This window comes from Nansenia antarctica (assembly GCF_963989245.1).
Source record: "Nansenia antarctica genome assembly, chromosome: 7".
Classification (NCBI taxonomy): domain Eukaryota; kingdom Metazoa; phylum Chordata; class Actinopteri; order Argentiniformes; family Microstomatidae; genus Nansenia; species Nansenia antarctica.
Window position 1 is genome coordinate 13,871,095 of NC_137677.1, and position 23,813 is coordinate 13,894,907.

General features: G+C 41.7%; 2 protein-coding genes across 2 annotated transcripts; both read left to right on the forward strand.

Moving 5' to 3' along the window:
• Positions 1-2,457: 2,457 nt before the first annotated feature.
• Positions 2,458-10,212, forward strand: LOC308161665 (piwi-like protein 1; the record flags this gene model as incomplete). Its single annotated transcript, XM_080535708.1, has 20 exons — positions 2,458-2,532; positions 3,164-3,266; positions 3,721-3,849; positions 4,011-4,225; positions 4,487-4,608; positions 5,244-5,324; positions 5,438-5,635; positions 5,875-5,983; positions 6,081-6,207; positions 6,308-6,425; positions 6,555-6,669; positions 6,896-7,083; positions 7,442-7,514; positions 7,619-7,819; positions 8,440-8,543; positions 8,644-8,714; positions 8,880-9,033; positions 9,231-9,356; positions 9,467-9,614; positions 10,096-10,212. The coding sequence occupies 20 exons, from the start codon at positions 2,458-2,460 to the stop codon at positions 10,210-10,212; spliced, it is 2,574 nt and encodes an 857-aa protein (XP_080391834.1).
• Positions 10,213-13,579: 3,367 nt separating this feature from the next.
• Positions 13,580-21,324, forward strand: LOC308162058 (piwi-like protein 1; the record flags this gene model as incomplete). Its single annotated transcript, XM_080536151.1, has 20 exons — positions 13,580-13,654; positions 14,286-14,388; positions 14,843-14,971; positions 15,133-15,347; positions 15,609-15,730; positions 16,366-16,446; positions 16,560-16,757; positions 16,997-17,105; positions 17,203-17,329; positions 17,430-17,547; positions 17,677-17,791; positions 18,018-18,205; positions 18,554-18,626; positions 18,731-18,931; positions 19,552-19,655; positions 19,756-19,826; positions 19,992-20,145; positions 20,343-20,468; positions 20,579-20,726; positions 21,208-21,324. The coding sequence occupies 20 exons, from the start codon at positions 13,580-13,582 to the stop codon at positions 21,322-21,324; spliced, it is 2,574 nt and encodes an 857-aa protein (XP_080392277.1).
• Positions 21,325-23,813: the final 2,489 nt, after the last annotated feature.

Here is a 23,813-nt window from a genome sequence, read left to right on the forward strand (position 1 = left end):
AAATGATGTAGGAGATGATGGTGGGAAAAAAAGTTTCATTTCACATACTGTACAAACTCTGGACCAGAGACATAGTTGGACATCTGCACAATCCTTGAGGATAGTATATTGGCCAACATTGGCTTTCAATTCATCATACATTCACTACTCTTATGTGCTAGTTGGGTGTTGATACAAATCACCACTTAACTATTCACCAGAACATTTTATGATGTTGTATATGGTATCATTGTAATCCTTGACCTTCAAAACATGGGGGTAGACATCACCTGGGGTGTATTCCATCAACATCACTAAAGGAAAATCCAGGTTTATTCTGACAGGTCTCACGAGAGTTCTTAAAAATATCCAGGCATATTCATAAGTCTCGCGAGAGTTATCAAAAATAAGCCTGGATTTTCATTTAGCGACGTTGATGGAATACCCCCCTGTTCTGTGTTATCATGTTTGGTTCAGGAGATATGAAGCAAAATACATTATTCGGCTATGGCGGAAAGGAAAATGCCCGCCACGGCCACTAGGAGGAGTTTTTGCGAGGAGGGCTCCACGTCTGAAAATGTTCAGGACCCCAAACTGTACAAGTGTACCAAGTTTTTGTGCTTTTATGAAAAAGTGAACTATTTTTTCACATATTAACCGGAATATACCAACTAGTGGACATATTTTAGATTGGAGCAAATCGCATGTGACTAGATGTGATAATGACGTCAGTCTGCTGCATGGCACCACGTGAACGTTTTTACATCCCATTATGTTTTGTGAGATGGAACCTTTGTATTTTATTCATTACTAACTAAAAAACATATTTATTTTTTTAAAGATAACACCACACAGGCATTAATAAACACCTAATGGATCAGATTATGTCGAAAACTCAATTTTGACAAAAATGGAGATAGAACCTTCTAGAACGTCACGTGATGTCTGATTGACACCTGCGCATGCGCGTCGCTGATTGACACCTGCGCGTGCTACCTGATTGAAGAGACTGTGAGATTGAAGAGACTGTGGAGAGACTGTTACAAGCTGTATTTAACCTCTCTTTGGAAGGTAAATAATAATAATAATAATAATAATAATAATAATAATTATCTAATTCTAAATGAACAACCTGTGTATGAATAGACAGATTAGTAAGGATTCTACAAGCTGTAACTGTCGTGCAACTGTGATAAGACAGATGCGCCATAGCAGCGCTAGTTAGGACCGAAATGTCCGTGGTCGTAGTGAAGTCGACGCAATGTTTAAATGTTCAATAATATTAGCCGGTTAGTAATTAATACATCTAAAGCAATGAATTTTAACTGTAGACAACAGAAGCAACGATGAGTCCATTAGCTAATGTATGAAGTACAAAGTGGTTAGTTAGTTAGCTAGCTACGTCTGGTCTCTTGCCTCGTGCAGCAGCACTTTGCACCAGTATGTGGTCACGACTGTGGTCAGGACATGTGCTCGTGACTGTCTTTAACTGTGTTCAAATGTACACGTGGTGGTCATGTCAAACTTTGCTATGTTAACATTGTAGAATGAGAAGTTTAATTTGTATGTTTCTTCCAGTTCCATTCCAGTGCATTCTGTCAACCCTCCCGTTTTTCCCGGGATTCTCCCGTATTTTACCTTTATTTCCCGTTGTGCTCCCGTTTAAATATTTTCCCATACATCTCCCGTATTTTTAACCTATAATATAATATCATTTAACACTTAATTGTTGGACGTTGTCGCATGCGCACAATCGTTATATCCATGTCGGAGTTGACTTGTTTCCTCTCGTTTCTTGGGCTGCGTTCGTAATCTTGCTCTGAGAGCGCCGGAACGCACACTAGGTGCAACGTCATAAAGGGACCACGTAATTTGATTGGACAAGAGGCATTCCATGAGTGGTGATCAGATTTCCAGAGCGTATTTACGAACGCAGCCTCGATTATCTCCGTTTTGAAATTATCGCTGGTAGCATTGCGCCGCTCTTAAATTCCCATTGACATCATGGTGTCAAGTAATGTATAAATAAATGTGCTGAATTGATATGCCCTTTTGTGTTTTCATGCAGGGATGTTCAAAGTATTTTACTTTCAACCAGGTATCTGATTCTGATCACCTGTTTTTTGATTGATTGAAAACTTTATTAGAAGAATTTGCAGGAGTAGGTACATGAAAGTACATATTACATACAAGGTCAACTAACAGGATAAAAACCCAAGAAAGCCACTGGCTTATTTCAATTGGGGTCCTTGATTCTCAATTCATCGTTGTAGTCACTTACTTCATCATAGGAACTAGTTAACCCAATTCTTGTTGCACTGAAGCAGGTGGTTGATTGACTGTGTCCCCTTGTCTAAATGTAAGGGGTATGGTTTGTGGACGGTGGTGGGGGGGGGGGGGGGGGGGGCGTGCGGGGGATATCCCTTATTTTCAAATCCCAATGTTGACGTATGTTCCAGTGTTAACCCAAACCCTAACATGACGGGTCGAGCCAGAGCAAGACCGAGGGGTCGTGCACGCGGTCAAGAGACTGGGCCACCAGGGGCGCTGTCGGTGAGTTCATTAAGAATCCTTATACACATCAATTACCAACATATTGTAGGAATTAATTCTGATCACAGGATTTCGCCGTTACGCATGGCTGTACCAACATGGCTGTATGAATTGAGGCTACTGTAGGGTCTTGATGGTCAAATCTTATGTAAATGTATAAATTAAAATGTGTGATGTGAGAACCCCTGATCTTGGAGAGAGCAACAGCAAGACACAATCATTTGGGCAAGGGTGATCACAAAATGTCAGAGGTTTTCCGGTATGAAGATTTTTATAAATTGTGTAGTGTATCCTCGATATAAATATAATAGGATGAGAATGGATCAGGCTAAATAATCCTATGATGGCATCTCTGCCAGAAGACAACAAATGTAATGTAATGCTGAATTTATAAGGTCACTATTGTATTCTGTCACTGTAATAGCTTTTAGGCATATCATTAATTCAGTTCTGACTGTATTTGAATGCTCTTGCACTGCTAATTGAGTGGTTAAGATTACTTCACTTACCTTTATGAGTTTTCACAGTAATTTTGTGGAGTGTTGTTGATATGAAACATGAGTTATTATAGGAACTGGTAAGGGCTTTCAATAAAGTATTTTTGATTACATTTTAATGTTTTTTCTTAAAGGCTCCCCCTCAGGAGGAAGCACGGCCAGTTCACTCCACTTCTGAGGGTCAACTTGAGGGTCGTGGAAGACAGAAAATTGCCCCGGGACTTGTGTCCTCAGAAGGTGCTGTGTTCTATGGTCATTTAAAGTAGCTAATGCATATTAGGGGTGCAACGGTTCTCTGTTTATATTGAACTGTATGGTTCGCCATCCACGGTTCAATATGCACCAGTGAATTTTCAGTGTATGATGCGTTCCATTGAGTCGGAGGTCGAGTTTGTCTGGAACGCAGTTGCTTCTGTAACTTGTTCAAATGTTTGTTCATGGCGAGTGGATTTGAGAGTTGAGGGAACGAAAACAGTGAACAGAAACGTTACTGCAAGCATTGATTAATCATGTCTTTCTGCGCATATGGTCTACCTGTCAAGCCTTAAGTGCACTTTTACTTTTAATTCTTCCTCTCCTATACCAGTAGTCAAGCCTAACATTTTACATTTGAAATGTGTTCAATCAATGTGTTTAATGTGAAATGAGAGTGAGTGAAACTGCATTATTTCTCTGCCCTTTGTTTCCACAGATCTTCTTAAGATATCTTCAGGCTTTCAGCAGGTGAAGATCGGAGAGAGGGGTGGACGCCGTGGTGATTTCCATGATGTAGGAATCAACACCAGGCAGGCCATGGAGCATGTCAAGAAATCCAAGACTGGTGTGTTAGCCAGCCATTACATGGTCACAATTATAGTGTAGTTTTAGAATAATTAACAACATGATGCATCCATGTATGAAATCCTCATTAAACCCATTGCAGAAGAATGTCATTGTTCTGTTTTCTGTAATATAATGCTGTCATCTGTGATATGTCTTCAGGGTCCTCTGGCTCTCCTATTCAACTGAAAGCCAACTTCTTCCGCATCCTTTCCCGACCTCAGTGGGTGCTTTACCAGTACCATGTGGACTACAAGCCCCCCATAGAGTCCCGCCGCATGCGTTCTGCCCTCTTGTATCATCATAACGAGACGCTAGGCTCAGCCCGCACCTTTGATGGAGCCCTCCTCTTCCTGCCTCACAGACTTGAGAACCGGGTACAGTACACGAGAGGGTTCGGTTCTTCTGATGGCTCTATCACTCAGATTTGTGATAGACTAAGATCATAATTTACCAAACGGCATGTAAGAACTTGTCAAAGTAGTTAACTGTTAATTGTTGGAGCAAGAGTGAAAAACATACTAACTACAGTATGATCTAAAGCTGATGGATCAGCTCCCACATGCTGTTTTGAGAAGCATGTTCTAATTGTAATTCATTGAGAAACCTTAACACAGAGCTTCCATTGTATTTTGTAGGAGACTGTACTTCAGTCTCGGACCAACCATGGAGAGGATGTCCAGATCACGATCACTCTGACCAATGAGCTGCCACCCACCTCTCCAGTGTGCCTGCAGTTCTACAACATCATCTTCAGAAGGTCAGAGCACCCAGTGAAAGGTTATGGTTGTGTTGACCTATAATAAGACACAAACTCGCGTTTCTTTGCTCGGCTGCCCTCGGACAGGCGGTTCAGGACCATGTTCGCAAGGACAAACAGACTGAAGCTCAGCTTCTACCCCAGGGCCATTCAGGCCCTGAACACAGCAAAGACCTAGGTTCTAGGCCCTGGACAATCTAGACAATTTGATGGCAGCTACTAGATTGAAATCAAGTGCAATACTGAAACACAACTGTGAACATTTCAAACCTGCAAACTGCGACACTTTAAATGAATGTGCAATAACACTATGTGCAATATGACAACCCTCGGGTACATAAGGTTCAGAGATAGGAAATGTTAGAATAGGTATAGCATAGCATAGAGTACAGCACAGTGTTTTAATTTGTATAGTATAGTATAGTGGATAGTGTACATAGCCTTTATTTATGTAAACCAGCTCTTTTCCCTTCTTGTTTTTAGTTTTTTTCCTAGCACCAGGGGAGCCCCCCCTCCCAAATTTCGTTGTTTGGTACCTACTATATCAATGACAATAAAGACCATTCATTCATTCATTCTCTGTCGGTCTCTATTCCGTCATTGTCTGTAAAAATGTTTTTCTCTGTTTGTTCTAGGGTGCTGCGGATACTAAACATGCAACAAATTGGACGCCATTACTACGACCCAAATGAACCACTCAATATCCCACAGCACAGGTCTGTGCCTTACCTGTCTTGGCAGTGGTTTTACCCATAAAGACAAAAGAGACAGAATAAAGATGTTGTTGTGTCCTTCATTGTGTGGCATGTTGTATGCATGTGCTCTTCAGACTGACCATCTGGCCTGGCTTCACCACCACCATCCTGCAGTATGAGTCGGGCATCATGCTGAGTATGGATGTGAGCCACAAGGTGCTGCGCAGTGAAACAGTGCTCGCTTTCATGGGCAATCTCAAGCAGCAGTGTGGGGACCAGCGCTTCATGGAGGCCTGCACCAAGGAGCTGGTGGGCCAAATTGTCCTCACCAAGTAAGACCCACCACTAGATGAACGCAGAGATACAACTGTTGTTTCTCTACGGTAACGCTTTACAGTAATGCAGAGTAGGTACTAAGCACTAAGCTCTACTTAGATTTGTGCATATTCATATTTATAAAAAAATAAATAACTAAATGTTTATTCAACCTTATAATAACCACTTTTACATTGTTGCAAAGAAACATTCACATTTATAACAACCAACTGTCTATGGGAATTTTTTCTCTCAGGTACAATAACAAGACCTACAGGATTGATGATATCGCATGGGACCACACTCCTACTAACACATTCAAGAGAGGGGACTCTGACATCTCCTTCAAAGAATACTACAAAACTGTAGGTGTTGTCTCATAAACTTAAACTATCAGACCATATCACTGACCATGTGTCACAGTAACCACTGAACTCATTATGATTTAACACTTTCATTCAGCAATATAGTCTGGACATCACCGACAACCGGCAGGCCCTTCTGGTAAGCCATGTGAAGAAGATGGGCCCTTCTGGGGGGCCGCCCCCTGGCCCAGCCATGCTCATCCCTGAGTTCTGCTACCTTACAGGTACCACTGACTTGACACTAGAGAAACCTCACAAACACTACTTATGGACAGTATTTATTTTAGTATTATATACACTGCTATTTTTTTTTTCTTTTAATAGGCCTGACGGACAAGATGCGCAGTGACTTCAACATCATGAAGGACCTGGCCACCCACACCAGACTGAACCCAGAGCAGAGGGAGCAGCGTCTCAATCGCTTTGTCAATAACATCCACAAGTACGTCACACTCTATATGGTTTGACTATGAGCAGCCTTGCACTGATGTAATGTTGACTCTACACCCCAGCTTTAAGTGGTTACAATATTGATATCACAACGTTGATTGCAAAACTGACCACCTTGCAGGATCCCTGAGGCTGAGGCTGAAATTAATACCTGGGGGCTCAACTTTGACAACAAACTCCTGAACCTCACAGGCAGAGTCCTCCCTACTGAGAGGATTATCCAAGGATCCAGATCGGTATTGAATACATCAGAAATGATGTCCCCAGTGTGGCTTATTACAGTACTTGTTACCTGCAGTTTGAAGCTCTTGCTAAACATTTCTGTTTTACTGCAACATGTACTGATCTAGCTCCAAACAAGCATGTTTGCTGGTCATGTATTTGCATGTATATATGCCTGTCATAATCTGTGATTGCAACAAACTCAAAAACCTTTTTTTTCCTTTTTCTTCTGTCTCCCAGTACGACTACAACGCTTGGGCAGCAGACTGGTCCAAAGAAATGAGGGGGATCCCCCTGATCAGCAGCCGGCCACTGGACAACTGGATCATGTTCTTTACCCACCGCAACGCTGACGTAGCCCACGCCCTCCTGGACGGCTTAAATAAGGTGTCCCCACCCATGGGCATCCGCATGCAGAGGCCTGTTATGTGAGTTCTCACTCTGGGTTGGAGGAGACTGGAAGGAGGCACACACACACACACACACACACACACACACACACACACACAGTGCTATAGCACCACCTAGTGGCAGGGAGCAACATATGATACCTAAGTTAATTACAACGGTGAGTCCAGCTGTGAATGGGCACAGCTAGAATTAAGGTTCCAAGCTTGAGTTAATGAGCACTTTAAGCTGCAGTATTGTACCACAGGTGTTTTACAAAGCCTTGAGTATTCTTTGCCAATCATACTTGGGTGTTATCTGAAAATGAACATGGTATCATCAGTGGAAGTCCCATTGGTTAGATGTCTCAGTGCTTTGACAGTTTTGGTCTGTGTACAGGGTGGAGTACGAGGACCGCCAGGAGTCTCTGCTCAGGGCTCTGCAGCACAACGTTACAGAGACCACCCAGATGGTTAGTCTCTGAGCATAACATGTCTAGCAATCGTCTTAATCTGTGTCCAGGTAACCACCTCTAGGTGTTGAATGAGGACTAAAGCATGTGTGTTACCTCCTCAGGTGGTGGTGATCCTCCCCAGCAACAGGAAGGATAAGTATGACAGTGTGAAGAAGTACCTGTGTGTGGACTGTCCCACCCCCAGCCAGTGTGTGTTGGCTCGCACCCTTTCCCGCCAACAGGTCGTCATGACTGTGGCCACCAAGATTGCCCTGCAGATGAACTGCAAGATGGGAGGAGAGCTCTGGAGTGTGGAGATCCCAGTAAGTCGCACAGTGAATTGAAATAAACCCAAAGTCACAAATGTTGTTGGGGCCCAATATATAAAAAAAATGGCTGTGCACATACAGACCAATGCTCATGATAAGTTTAAAGTGGAATTTTATTATTTGTTGTTTTCATTATTCAATAGACACATTAAAAACGATGAAGATATACAGTATATATATAAACGGTCAAGATATCTCGCTTTGAATGCCGTCATCAGTCCTGATGTTCCAAATTGCTCAAGATTCCCGATTCCAGATTATATTAACTCTGGGGCTTTTTTAGGAAGTAAACATAGACTTTGAGTTTTGATAGCTATGATACGTTTTGAAATGATGATAGTTTGAGACGGTATGCATTATGGATTGACCAGAAATACACATGAACATGAATTTTGGATAAACTTTCCCTTTTTAATGTGGATAACATTTATCTGACTGACTACCTCACATGGGTGCAGGTACAATTTCTACAGCGTGTTCTATTTCTACAACCACACATTTCACACCTATGTGATCTCCATCCACAATCTTATGTTCCACCCCATGTATCTCAATAGAAGCATGTGCTAAACCAAACTTTGTAAGGTGTAACTTCACCTGCCTCTGTTTCACAGCTCCAGCAGCTGATGATCGTGGGCATTGACTGCTACCACGACATAGCTGCAGGGAATAGGTCCATTGGAGCTCTGGTGGCCAGTCTCAACAAGGGCATGTCCAGGTATGTGGATGAGCATGGAGAAGCATGGCCTTGGGTTATGAATGTGCTCTTTACCACCAATGTTGGTAGCCAGTACCAACTGATTCCTCTTGTTTTCCAGGTGGTTCTCCAAGTGTGTGGTTCAGAGCCGTGGTCAGGAGATCATGGATGGCTTGAAAGTGGCTCTGCAAGGCAAGTTCAATGAAACAACAAAGCATTTCAAATAAGATACCATATCAAAATTGACCACTGACTGCCACATTGTAACAATGTCTTCCAAGTCTTCTTTTCAACATAATCCCTCAGAGAAGCATGAGAATGATCCCTAGTATCCTAAGTGCAGGCTCTCTTTCCCAGGTGCACTGAAGGCCTGGCTGAAGCACAACCAGTGCCTGCCCTCACGCATCATTATCTACAGAGACGGAGTGGGGGACGGGATGCTGCAGAGTGTGGTCAACTACGAAGTGCCACAGATCCTGGACTCAATCAGCACCATGGGAAAGGACTACACGTAAGAGGACCTTAAGGACCTACACCTTAATTGAGGATTTCTAACATAATCAAAAATGTTCATGTCTTTCTACCAACATATTTTAGTACGAGATGGCAATTAGAGCGTATTAAGGCCTACATATCTATAACCAGGGTTCCCTTTAACACATTCAATCACCAATCATTCTGATCGTATTTTCTCTCTTCCCCTCCTAGACCCAAACTCACAGTGGTGGTTGTGAAGAAGCGGATCAGTTCCAGGTTCTTTGCCCAAGTTGGCGGCAAGATGGCCAACCCACCCCCTGGAACAGTCATCGACACTGAGGTCACCCGCCCAGAATGGTATCGATTCAATACGCAATTCAGAAAATATGTTGTTTTTTCAGAGATGTGCTATGTCTGCTTTATCCAGTCTTAAAACGGTGGCTACAGTTGCAATTTCCCATTTTCAGGTACGACTTCTTCATTGTCAGCCAAGCTGTTAGACAGGGAAGCGTCTCCCCAACCCACTACAATGTGGTGTATGACAGCAGTGGACTGAAGCCTGACCACATGCAGAAACTGACCTACAAACTCTGCCACATGTACTTCAACTGGCAGGTATGCTGGGTTGTCTTTCCAGTAGTAGTTTTAAAGGGGAGGTTTACCCGAACTTTCATTATTTCGTGTGCAGCTGCATCATAGCTATCAAAACGTGTGAGGTCTGTTGTGACGGGGAGAGAGGGGGGGATCTTGGGAGTTTGGAACATCAGGGCATTCAAAGCGAGATATATTTACTCAGAGATTGTTTTATAACATGATTCTTTGTGTGTGGATATGTCTACTTTAGAATAATGAAAACAACAAATGCACAAAATTACAGGGTAAAAGTCTGCTTAAACTATTCTCTTGGTCAGTAATTCAAATGCAGGCATGAACAGGGTGTAGTTCACATTGAAACACATCTTAAACCTACTGATGTATCCATATTGGTTATGAAATCAAACATACTGTATTTACATATGGTTTTCCCATTTCAGGCATGCAAGTTGTTTTTTGATGCATAAATTGTCGTTGATTTTGTCTCCCTCAATTATTTCAGGGGATCATCCGAGTGCCTGCACCCTGCCAGTATGCCCACAAGCTTGCTTTCCTGGTGGGACAGAGCATCCACAGAGAGCCCAACATGAAGCTGGATGACTTCCTCTACTACCTGTGAGAGGGCAGCAGCTACCTGAAGAGCACTTTGGAGTGAACTTGTTTTCCTTTTGTTTGTTATGCAAATTTGAACTGCTATTCTATTTTATTTTATACTATTGTTCTTTGGAAATTATTTATTACAGATTGTCAAACTTCGGTGCAAAGTTTCATTTTGTGTTTTTTATTTTGTTCTTTTACTAAGATCAAGTTGCATGATACTGTTTGAAAATGTTGTTACTGCAGCTGTCATTTTGGCTGTCTCCCAGTTTTCATTATCATGATGAAGGTTAGGGTTTGTGTTGTGTTTTTAAACAAATAAATATTAACTGAATTACCAGTGTCATTGCATTCTTAAATACAGTACGTATCAAGCAAATATAGAGAATTGAGTGTCCTGTGGGCCATTCTTTATATGTGTCGGTCAATGAGATTTGAGAGAACAGCGACCAGCGATCTACCTAAGTAGTCCACTTGTAGGATACCTGAATGGCATAGGGAGAAAGACCCGCAACACAACAAGTTAGAAAATATCTAATTTATTTTGTTAAAAAAATGTGCACATGCACACCCACACAATATTTAACCATCAATATAGGCTGATATTTCTTTTCATAAAGCTAGCACACAATTGCAGACTTTTAACACATGGTTTTGAAGACACCATGGGGAAAGCTTGCACTGTTTGATTATACATTTTAATGTACAAAAAAGGCAGTCTGAAAATCAAGTATAAACATTTAAAAACAATTTACAAATGGACAAAGTACAAAAAGCAACAGTCACTCAAACAATATGTATAGAAGCAATGACTGAAAACCTATGGTTCATGACTTGAACATTTTTACATTTACTGTCATTTTTAAATGCCTGTTACTGTAGGCTGAGAATTGTACAGAAAGTTATACAGAATGCTTTTTATACATTCTTTTTTGGCAGTCTCAGTTCAAATCTCATGTAAGTAGTTCAGAAAAAGCAGTTTCTGTTAAAGGTGGATGGAAAGATGGAATGGTGAACAAAATGATGTAGGAGATGATGGTGGGAAAAAAAGTTTCATTTCACATACTGTACAAACTCTGGACCAGAGACATAGTTGGACATCTGCACAATCCTTGAGGATAGTATATTGGCCAACATTGGCGTTCAATTCATCATACATTCACTACTCTTATGTGCTAGTTGGGTGTTGATACAAATCACCACTTAACTATTCACCAGAACATTTTATGATGTTGTATATGGTATCATTGTAATCCTTGACCTTCAAAACATGGGGGTAGACATCACTAAAGGAAAATCCAGGTTTATTCTGACAAGTCTCGCGAGAGTTATCAAAAATAAGCCTGGATTTTCATTTAGCGACGTTGATGGAATACCCCCCTGTTCTGTGTTATCATGTTTGGTTCAGGAGATATGAAGCAAAATACATTATTCGGCTATGGCGGAAAGGAAAATGCCCGCCACGGCCACTAGGAGGAGTTTTTGCGAGGAGGGCTCCACGTCTGAAAATGTTCAGGACCCCAAACTGTACAAGTGTTTTGTGCTTTTATGAAAAAGTGAACTATTTTTTCACATATTAACCGGAATATACCAACTAGTGGACATATTTTAGATTGGAGCAAATCGCATGTGACTAGATGTGATAATGACGTCAGTCTGCTGCGTGGCACCACGTGAACGTTTTTACATCTATTATGTTTTGTGAGATGGAACCTTTGTATTTTATTCATTACTAACTAAAAAACATGTTTATTTTTTTAAAGATAACACCACACAGGCATTAATAAACACCTAATGGATCAGATTATGTCGAAAACTCAATTTTGACAAAAATGGAGATAGAACCTTCTAGAACGTCACGTGATGTCTGATTGACACCTGCGCATGCGCGTCGCTGATTGACACCTGCGCGTGCTGCCTGATTGAAGAGACTGTGAGATTGAAGAGACTGTGGAGAGACTGTTACAAGCTGTATTTAACCTCTCTTTGGAAGGTAAATAATAATAATAATAATAATAATAATGATCTAATTCTAAATGAACAACCTGTGTATGAATAGACAGATTAGTAAGGATTCTACAAGCTGTAACTGTCGTGCAACTGTGATAAGACAGATGCGCCATAGCAGCGCTAGTTAGGACCGAAATGTCCGTGGTCGTAGTGAAGTCGACGCAATGTTTAAATGTTCAATAATATTAGCCGGTTAGTAATTAATACATCTAAAGCAATGAATTTTAACTGTAGACAACAGAAGCAACGATGAGTCCATTAGCTAATGTATGAAGTACAAAGTGGTTAGTTAGTTAGCTAGCTACGTCTGGTCTCTTGCCTCCTGCAGCAGCACTTTGCACCAGTATGTGGTCACGACTGTGGTCAGGACATGTGCTCGTGACTGTCTTTAACTGTGTTCAAATGTACACGTGGTGGTCATGTCAAACTTTGCTATGTTAACATTGTAGAATGAGAAGTTTAATTTGTATGTTTCTTCCAGTTCCATTCCAGTGCATTCTGTCAACCCTCCCGTTTTTCCCGGGATTCTCCCGTATTTTACCTTTATTTCCCGTTGTGCTCCCGTTTAAATATTTTCCCATACATCTCCCGTATTTTTAACCTATAATATAATATCATTTAACACTTAATTGTTGGACGTTGTCGCATGCGCACAATCGTTATATCCATGTCGGAGTTGACTTGTTTCCTCTCGTTTCTTGGGCTGCGTTCGTAATCTTGCTCTGAGAGCGCCGGAACGCACACTAGGTGCAACGTCATAAAGAAACCACGTAATTTGATTGGACAAGAGGCATTCCATGAGTGGTGATCAGATTTCCAGAGCGTATTTACGAACGCAGCCTCGATTATCTCCGTTTTGAAATTATCGCTGGTAGCATTGCGCCGCTCTTAAATTCCCATTGACATCATGGTGTCAAGTAATGTATAAATAAATGTGCTGAATTGATATGCCCTTTTGTGTTTTCATGCAGGGATGTTCAAAGTATTTTACTTTCAACCAGGTATCTGATTCTGATCACCTGTTTTTTGATTGATTGAAAACTTTATTAGAAGAATTTGCAGGAGTAGGTACATGAAAGTACATATTACATACAAGGTCAACTAACAGGATAAAAACCCAAGAAAGCCACTGGCTTATTTCAATTGGGGTCCTTGATTCTCAATTCATCGTTGTAGTCACTTACTTCATCATAGGAACTAGTTAACCCAATTCTTGTTGCACTGAAGCAGGTGGTTGATTGACTGTGTCCCCTTGTCTAAATGTAAGGGGTATGGTTTGTGGACGGTGGTGGGGGGGGGGGGGGGGGGCGTGCGGGGGATATCCCTTATTTTCAAATCCCAATGTTGACGTATGTTCCAGTGTTAACCCAAACCCTAACATGACGGGTCGAGCCAGAGCAAGACCGAGGGGTCGTGCACGCGGTCAAGAGACTGGGCCACCAGGGGCGCTGTCGGTGAGTTCATTAAGAATCCTTATACACATCAATTACCAACATATTGTAGGAATTAATTCTGATCACAGGATTTCGCCGTTACGCATGGCTGTACCAACATGGCTGTATGAATTGAGGCTACTGTAGGGTCTTGATGGTCAAATCTTATGTAAATGTATAAATTAAAATGTGTGATGTGAGAACCCCTGATCTTGGAGAGAGCAACAGCAAGACACAATCATTTGGGCAAGGGTGATCACAAAATGTCAGAGGTTTTCCGGTATGAAGATTTTTATAAATTGTGTAGTGTATCCTCGATATAAATATAATAGGATGAGAATGGATCAGGCTAAATAATCCTATGATGGCATCTCTGCCAGAAGACAACAAATGTAATGTAATGCTGAATTTATAAGGTCACTATTGTATTCTGTCACTGTAATAGCTTTTAGGCATATCATTAATTCAGTTCTGACTGTATTTGAATGCTCTTGCACTGCTAATTGAGTGGTTAAGATTACTTCACTTACCTTTATGAGTTTTCACAGTAATTTTGTGGAGTGTTGTTGATATGAAACATGAGTTATTATAGGAACTGGTAAGGGCTTTCAATAAAGTATTTTTGATTACATTTTAATGTTTTTTCTTAAAGGCTCCCCCTCAGGAGGAAGCACGGCCAGTTCACTCCACTTCTGAGGGTCAACTTGAGGGTCGTGGAAGACAGAAAATTGCCCCGGGACTTGTGTCCTCAGAAGGTGCTGTGTTCTATGGTCATTTAAAGTAGCTAATGCATATTAGGGGTGCAACGGTTCTCTGTTTATATTGAACTGTATGGTTCGCCATCCACGGTTCAATATGCACCAGTGAATTTTCAGTGTATGATGCGTTCCATTGAGTCGGAGGTCGAGTTTGTCTGGAACGCAGTTGCTTCTGTAACTTGTTCAAATGTTTGTTCATGGCGAGTGGATTTGAGAGTTGAGGGAACGAAAACAGTGAACAGAAACGTTACTGCAAGCATTGATTAATCATGTCTTTCTGCGCATATGGTCTACCTGTCAAGCCTTAAGTGCACTTTTACTTTTAATTCTTCCTCTCCTATACCAGTAGTCAAGCCTAACATTTTACATTTGAAATGTGTTCAATCAATGTGTTTAATGTGAAATGAGAGTGAGTGAAACTGCATTATTTCTCTGCCCTTTGTTTCCACAGATCTTCTTAAGATATCTTCAGGCTTTCAGCAGGTGAAGATCGGAGAGAGGGGTGGACGCCGTGGTGATTTCCATGATGTAGGAATCAACACCAGGCAGGCCATGGAGCATGTCAAGAAATCCAAGACTGGTGTGTTAGCCAGCCATTACATGGTCACAATTATAGTGTAGTTTTAGAATAATGAACAACATGATGCATCCATGTATGAAATCCTCATTAAACCCATTGCAGAAGAATGTCATTGTTCTGTTTTCTGTAATATAATGCTGTCATCTGTGATATGTCTTCAGGGTCCTCTGGCTCTCCTATTCAACTGAAAGCCAACTTCTTCCGCATCCTTTCCCGACCTCAGTGGGTGCTTTACCAGTACCATGTGGACTACAAGCCCCCCATAGAGTCCCGCCGCATGCGTTCTGCCCTCTTGTATCATCATAACGAGACGCTAGGCTCAGCCCGCACCTTTGATGGAGCCCTCCTCTTCCTGCCTCACAGACTTGAGAACCGGGTACAGTACACGAGAGGGTTCGGTTCTTCTGATGGCTCTATCACTCAGATTTGTGATAGACTAAGATCATAATTTACCAAACGGCATGTAAGAACTTGTCAAAGTAGTTAACTGTTAATTGTTGGAGCAAGAGTGAAAAACATACTAACTACAGTATGATCTAAAGCTGATGGATCAGCTCCCACATGCTGTTTTGAGAAGCATGTTCTAATTGTAATTCATTGAGAAACCTTAACACAGAGCTTCCATTGTATTTTGTAGGAGACTGTACTTCAGTCTCGGACCAACCATGGAGAGGATGTCCAGATCACGATCACTCTGACCAATGAGCTGCCACCCACCTCTCCAGTGTGCCTGCAGTTCTACAACATCATCTTCAGAAGGTCAGAGCACCCAGTGAAAGGTTATGGTTGTGTTGACCTATAATAAGACACAAACTCGCGTTTCTTTGCTCGGCTGCCCTCGGACAGGCGGTTCAGGACCATGTTCGCAAGGACAAACAGACTGAAGCTCAGCTTCTACCCCAGGGCCATTCAGGCCCTGAACACAGCAAAGACCTAGGTTCTAGGCCCTGGACAATCTAGACAATTTGATGGCAGCTACTAGATTGAAATCAAGTGCAATACTGAAACACAACTGTGAACATTTCAAACCTGCAAACTGCGACACTTTAAATGAATGTGCAATAACACTATGTGCAATATGACAACCCTCGGGTACATAAGGTTCAGAGATAGGAAATGTTAGAATAGGTATAGCATAGCATAGAGTACAGCACAGTGTTTTAATTTGTATAGTATAGTATAGTGGATAGTGTACATAGCCTTTATTTATGTAAACCAGCTCTTTTCCCTTCTTGTTTTTAGTTTTTTTCCTAGCACCAGGGGAGCCCCCCCTCCCAAATTTCGTTGTTTGGTACCTACTATATCAATGACAATAAAGACCATTCATTCATTCATTCTCTGTCGGTCTCTATTCCGTCATTGTCTGTAAAAATGTTTTTCTCTGTTTGTTCTAGGGTGCTGCGGATACTAAACATGCAACAAATTGGACGCCATTACTACGACCCAAATGAACCACTCAATATCCCACAGCACAGGTCTGTGCCTTACCTGTCTCGGCAGTGGTTTTACCCATAAAGACAAAAGAGACAGAATAAAGATGTTGTTGTGTCCTTCATTGTGTGGCATGTTGTATGCATGTGCTCTTCAGACTGACCATCTGGCCTGGCTTCACCACCACCATCCTGCAGTATGAGTCGGGCATCATGCTGAGTATGGATGTGAGCCACAAGGTGCTGCGCAGTGAAACAGTGCTCGCTTTCATGGGCAATCTCAAGCAGCAGTGTGGGGACCAGCGCTTCATGGAGGCCTGCACCAAGGAGCTGGTGGGCCAAATTGTCCTCACCAAGTAAGACCCACCACTAGATGAACGCAGAGATACAACTGTTGTTTCTCTACGGTAACGCTTTACAGTAATGCAGAGTAGGTACTAAGCACTAAGCTCTACTTAGATTTGTGCATATTCATATTTATAAAAAAATAAATAACTAAATGTTTATTCAACCTTATAATAACCACTTTTACATTGTTGCAAAGAAACATTCACATTTATAACAACCAACTGTCTATGGGAATTTTTTCTCTCAGGTACAATAACAAGACCTACAGGATTGATGATATCGCATGGGACCACACTCCTACTAACACATTCAAGAGAGGGGACTCTGACATCTCCTTCAAAGAATACTACAAAACTGTAGGTGTTGTCTCATAAACTTAAACTATCAGACCATATCACTGACCATGTGTCACAGTAACCACTGAACTCATTATGATTTAACACTTTCATTCAGCAATATAGTCTGGACATCACCGACAACCGGCAGGCCCTTCTGGTAAGCCATGTGAAGAAGATGGGCCCTTCTGGGGGGCCGCCCCCTGGCCCAGCCATGCTCATCCCTGAGTTCTGCTACCTTACAGGTACCACTGACTTGACACTAGAGAAACCTCACAAACACTACTTATGGACAGTATTTATTTTAGTATTATATACACTGCTATTTTTTTTTTCTTTTAATAGGCCTGACGGACAAGATGCGCAGTGACTTCAACATCATGAAGGACCTGGCCACCCACACCAGACTGAACCCAGAGCAGAGGGAGCAGCGTCTCAATCGCTTTGTCAATAACATCCACAAGTACGTCACACTCTATATGGTTTGACTATGAGCAGCCTTGCACTGATGTAATGTTGACTCTACACCCCAGCTTTAAGTGGTTACAATATTGATATCACAACGTTGATTGCAAAACTGACCACCTTGCAGGATCCCTGAGGCTGAGGCTGAAATTAATACCTGGGGGCTCAACTTTGACAACAAACTCCTGAACCTCACAGGCAGAGTCCTCCCTACTGAGAGGATTATCCAAGGATCCAGATCGGTATTGAATACATCAGAAATGATGTCCCCAGTGTGGCTTATTACAGTACTTGTTACCTGCAGTTTGAAGCTCTTGCTAAACATTTCTGTTTTACTGCAACATGTACTGATCTAGCTCCAAACAAGCATGTTTGCTGGTCATGTATTTGCATGTATATATGCCTGTCATAATCTGTGATTGCAACAAACTCAAAAACCTTTTTTTTCCTTTTTCTTCTGTCTCCCAGTACGACTACAACGCTTGGGCAGCAGACTGGTCCAAAGAAATGAGGGGGATCCCCCTGATCAGCAGCCGGCCACTGGACAACTGGATCATGTTCTTTACCCACCGCAACGCTGACGTAGCCCACGCCCTCCTGGACGGCTTAAATAAGGTGTCCCCACCCATGGGCATCCGCATGCAGAGGCCTGTTATGTGAGTTCTCACTCTGGGTTGGAGGAGACTGGAAGGAGGCACACACACACACACACACACACACACACACAGTGCTATAGCACCACCTAGTGGCAGGGAGCAACATATGATACCTAAGTTAATTACAACGGTGAGTCCAGCTGTGAATGGGCACAGCTAGAATTAAGGTTCCAAGCTTGAGTTAATGAGCACTTTAAGCTGCAGTATTGTACCACAGGTGTTTTACAAAGCCTTGAGTATTCTTTGCCAATCATACTTGGGTGTTATCTGAAAATGAACATGGTATCATCAGTGGAAGTCCCATTGGTTAGATGTCTCAGTGCTTTGACAGTTTTGGTCTGTGTACAGGGTGGAGTACGAGGACCGCCAGGAGTCTCTGCTCAGGGCTCTGCAGCACAACGTTACAGAGACCACCCAGATGGTTAGTCTCTGAGCATAACATGTCTAGCAATCGTCTTAATCTGTGTCCAGGTAACCACCTCTAGGTGTTGAATGAGGACTAAAGCATGTGTGTTACCTCCTCAGGTGGTGGTGATCCTCCCCAGCAACAGGAAGGATAAGTATGACAGTGTGAAGAAGTACCTGTGTGTGGACTGTCCCACCCCCAGCCAGTGTGTGTTGGCTCGCACCCTTTCCCGCCAACAGGTCGTCATGACTGTGGCCACCAAGATTGCCCTGCAGATGAACTGCAAGATGGGAGGAGAGCTCTGGAGTGTGGAGATCCCAGTAAGTCGCACAGTGAATTGAAATAAACCCAAAGTCACAAATGTTGTTGGGGCCCAATATATAAAAAAAATGGCTGTGCACATACAGACCAATGCTCATGATAAGTTTAAAGTGGAATTTTATTATTTGTTGTTTTCATTATTCAATAGACACATTAAAAACGATGAAGATATACAGTATATATATAAACGGTCAAGATATCTCGCTTTGAATGCCGTCATCAGTCCTGATGTTCCAAATTGCTCAAGATTCCCGATTCCAGATTATATTAACTCTGGGGCTTTTTTAGGAAGTAAACATAGACTTTGAGTTTTGATAGCTATGATACGTTTTGAAATGATGATAGTTTGAGACGGTATGCATTATGGATTGACCAGAAATACACATGAACATGAATTTTGGATAAACTTTCCCTTTTTAATGTGGATAACATTTATCTGACTGACTACCTCACATGGGTGCAGGTACAATTTCTACAGCGTGTTCTATTTCTACAACCACACATTTCACACCTATGTGATCTCCATCCACAATCTTATGTTCCACCCCATGTATCTCAATAGAAGCATGTGCTAAACCAAACTTTGTAAGGTGTAACTTCACCTGCCTCTGTTTCACAGCTCCAGCAGCTGATGATCGTGGGCATTGACTGCTACCACGACATAGCTGCAGGGAATAGGTCCATTGGAGCTCTGGTGGCCAGTCTCAACAAGGGCATGTCCAGGTATGTGGATGAGCATGGAGAAGCATGGCCTTGGGTTATGAATGTGCTCTTTACCACCAATGTTGGTAGCCAGTACCAACTGATTCCTCTTGTTTTCCAGGTGGTTCTCCAAGTGTGTGGTTCAGAGCCGTGGTCAGGAGATCATGGATGGCTTGAAAGTGGCTCTGCAAGGCAAGTTCAATGAAACAACAAAGCATTTCAAATAAGATACCATATCAAAATTGACCACTGACTGCCACATTGTAACAATGTCTTCCAAGTCTTCTTTTCAACATAATCCCTCAGAGAAGCATGAGAATGATCCCTAGTATCCTAAGTGCAGGCTCTCTTTCCCAGGTGCACTGAAGGCCTGGCTGAAGCACAACCAGTGCCTGCCCTCACGCATCATTATCTACAGAGACGGAGTGGGGGACGGGATGCTGCAGAGTGTGGTCAACTACGAAGTGCCACAGATCCTGGACTCAATCAGCACCATGGGAAAGGACTACACGTAAGAGGACCTTAAGGACCTACACCTTAATTGAGGATTTCTAACATAATCAAAAATGTTCATGTCTTTCTACCAACATATTTTAGTACGAGATGGCAATTAGAGCGTATTAAGGCCTACATATCTATAACCAGGGTTCCCTTTAACACATTCAATCACCAATCATTCTGATCGTATTTTCTCTCTTCCCCTCCTAGACCCAAACTCACAGTGGTGGTTGTGAAGAAGCGGATCAGTTCCAGGTTCTTTGCCCAAGTTGGCGGCAAGATGGCCAACCCACCCCCTGGAACAGTCATCGACACTGAGGTCACCCGCCCAGAATGGTATCGATTCAATACGCAATTCAGAAAATATGTTGTTTTTTCAGAGATGTGCTATGTCTGCTTTATCCAGTCTTAAAACGGTGGCTACAGTTGCAATTTCCCATTTTCAGGTACGACTTCTTCATTGTCAGCCAAGCTGTTAGACAGGGAAGCGTCTCCCCAACCCACTACAATGTGGTGTATGACAGCAGTGGACTGAAGCCTGACCACATGCAGAAACTGACCTACAAACTCTGCCACATGTACTTCAACTGGCAGGTATGCTGGGTTGTCTTTCCAGTAGTAGTTTTAAAGGGGAGGTTTACCCGAACTTTCATTATTTCGTGTGCAGCTGCATCATAGCTATCAAAACGTGTGAGGTCTGTTGTGACGGGGAGAGAGGGGGGGATCTTGGGAGTTTGGAACATCAGGGCATTCAAAGCGAGATATATTTACTCAGAGATTGTTTTATAACATGATTCTTTGTGTGTGGATATGTCTACTTTAGAATAATGAAAACAACAAATGCACAAAATTACAGGGTAAAAGTCTGCTTAAACTATTCTCTTGGTCAGTAATTCAAATGCAGGCATGAACAGGGTGTAGTTCACATTGAAACACATCTTAAACCTACTGATGTATCCATATTGGTTATGAAATCAAACATACTGTATTTACATATGGTTTTCCCATTTCAGGCATGCAAGTTGTTTTTTGATGCATAAATTGTCGTTGATTTTGTCTCCCTCAATTATTTCAGGGGATCATCCGAGTGCCTGCACCCTGCCAGTATGCCCACAAGCTTGCTTTCCTGGTGGGACAGAGCATCCACAGAGAGCCCAACATGAAGCTGGATGACTTCCTCTACTACCTGTGAGAGGGCAGCAGCTACCTGAAGAGCACTTTGGAGTGAACTTGTTTTCCTTTTGTTTGTTATGCAAATTTGAACTGCTATTCTATTTTATTTTATACTATTGTTCTTTGGAAATTATTTATTACAGATTGTCAAACTTCGGTGCAAAGTTTCATTTTGTGTTTTTTATTTTGTTCTTTTACTAAGATCAAGTTGCATGATACTGTTTGAAAATGTTGTTACTGCAGCTGTCATTTTGGCTGTCTCCCAGTTTTCATTATCATGATGAAGGTTAGGGTTTGTGTTGTGTTTTTAAACAAATAAATATTAACTGAATTACCAGTGTCATTGCATTCTTAAATACAGTACGTATCAAGCAAATATAGAGAATTGAGTGTCCTGTGGGCCATTCTTTATATGTGTCGGTCAATGAGATTTGAGAGAACAGCGACCAGCGATCTACCTAAGTAGTCCACTTGTAGGATACCTGAATGGCATAGGGAGAAAGACCCGCAACACAACAAGTTAGAAAATATCTAATTTATTTTGTTAAAAAAATGTGCACATGCACACCCACACAATATTTAACCATCAATATAGGCTGATATTTCTTTTCATAAAGCTAGCACACAATTGCAGACTTTTAACACATGGTTTTGAAGACACCATGGGGAAAGCTTGCACTGTTTGATTATACATTTTAATGTACAAAAAAGGCAGTCTGAAAATCAAGTATAAACATTTAAAAACAATTTACAAATGGACAAAGTACAAAAAGCAACAGTCACTCAAACAATATGTATAGAAGCAATGACTGAAAACCTATGGTTCATGACTTGAACATTTTTACATTTACTGTCATTTTTAAATGCCTGTTACTGTAGGCTGAGAATTGTACAGAAAGTTATACAGAATGCTTTTTATACATTCTTTTTTGGCAGTCTCAGTTCAAATCTCATGTAAGTAGTTCAGAAAAAGCAGTTTCTGTTAAAGGTGGATGGAAAGATGGAATGGTGAACAAAATGATGTAGGAGATGATGGTGGGAAAAAAAGTTTCATTTCACATACTGTACAAACTCTGGACCAGAGACATAGTTGGACATCTGCACAATCCTTGAGGATAGTATATTGGCCAACATTGGCTTTCAATTCATCATACATTCACTACTCTTATGTGCTAGTTGGGTGTTGATACAAATCACCACTTAACTATTCACCAGAACATTTTATGATGTTGTATATGGTATCATTGTAATCCTTGACCTTCAAAACATGGGGGTAGACATCACTAAAGGAAAATCCAGGTTTATTCTGACAAGTCTCGCGAGAGTTATCAAAAATAAGCCTGGATTTTCATTTAGCGACGTTGATGGAATACCCCCCTGTTCTGTGTTATCATGTTTGGTTCAGGAGATATGAAGCAAAATACATTATTCGGCTATGGCGGAAAGGAAAATGCCCGCCACGGCCACTAGGAGGAGTTTTTGCGAGGAGGGCTCCACGTCTGAAAATGTTCAGGACCCCAAACTGTACAAGTGTTTTGTGCTTTTATGAAAAAGTGAACTATTTTTTCACATATTAACCGGAATATACCAACTAGTGGACATATTTTAGATTGGAGCAAATCGCATGTGACTAGATGTGATAATGACGTCAGTCTGCTGCGTGGCACCACGTGAACGTTTTTACATCTATTATGTTTTGTGAGATGGAACCTTTGTATTTTATTCATTACTAACTAAAAAACATGTTTATTTTTTTAAAGATAACACCACACAGGCATTAATAAACACCTAATGGATCAGATTATGTCGAAAACTCAATTTTGACAAAAATGGAGATAGAACCTTCTAGAACGTCACGTGATGTCTGATTGACACCTGCGCATGCGCGTCGCTGATTGACACCTGCGCGTGCTGCCTGATTGAAGAGACTGTGAGATTGAAGAGACTGTGGAGAGACTGTTACAAGCTGTATTTAACCTCTCTTTGGAAGGTAAATAATAATAATAATAATAATAATAATGATCTAATTCTAAATGAACAACCTGTGTATGAATAGACAGATTAGTAAGGATTCTACAAGCTGTAACTGTCGTGCAACTGTGATAAGACAGATGCGCCATAGCAGCGCTAGTTAGGACCGAAATGTCCGTGGTCGTAGTGAAGTCGACGCAATGTTTAAATGTTCAATAATATTAGCCGGTTAGTAATTAATACATCTAAAGCAATGAATTTTAACTGTAGACAACAGAAGCAACGATGAGTCCATTAGCTAATGTATGAAGTACAAAGTGGTTAGTTAGTTAGCTAGCTACGTCTGGTCTCTTGCCTCCTGCAGCAGCACTTTGCACCAGTATGTGGTCACGACTGTGGTCAGGACATGTGCTCGTGACTGTCTTTAACTGTGTTCAAATGTACACGTGGTGGTCATGTCAAACTTTGCTATGTTAACATTGTAGAATGAGAAGTTTAATTTGTATGTTTCTTCCAGTTCCATTCCAGTGCATTCTG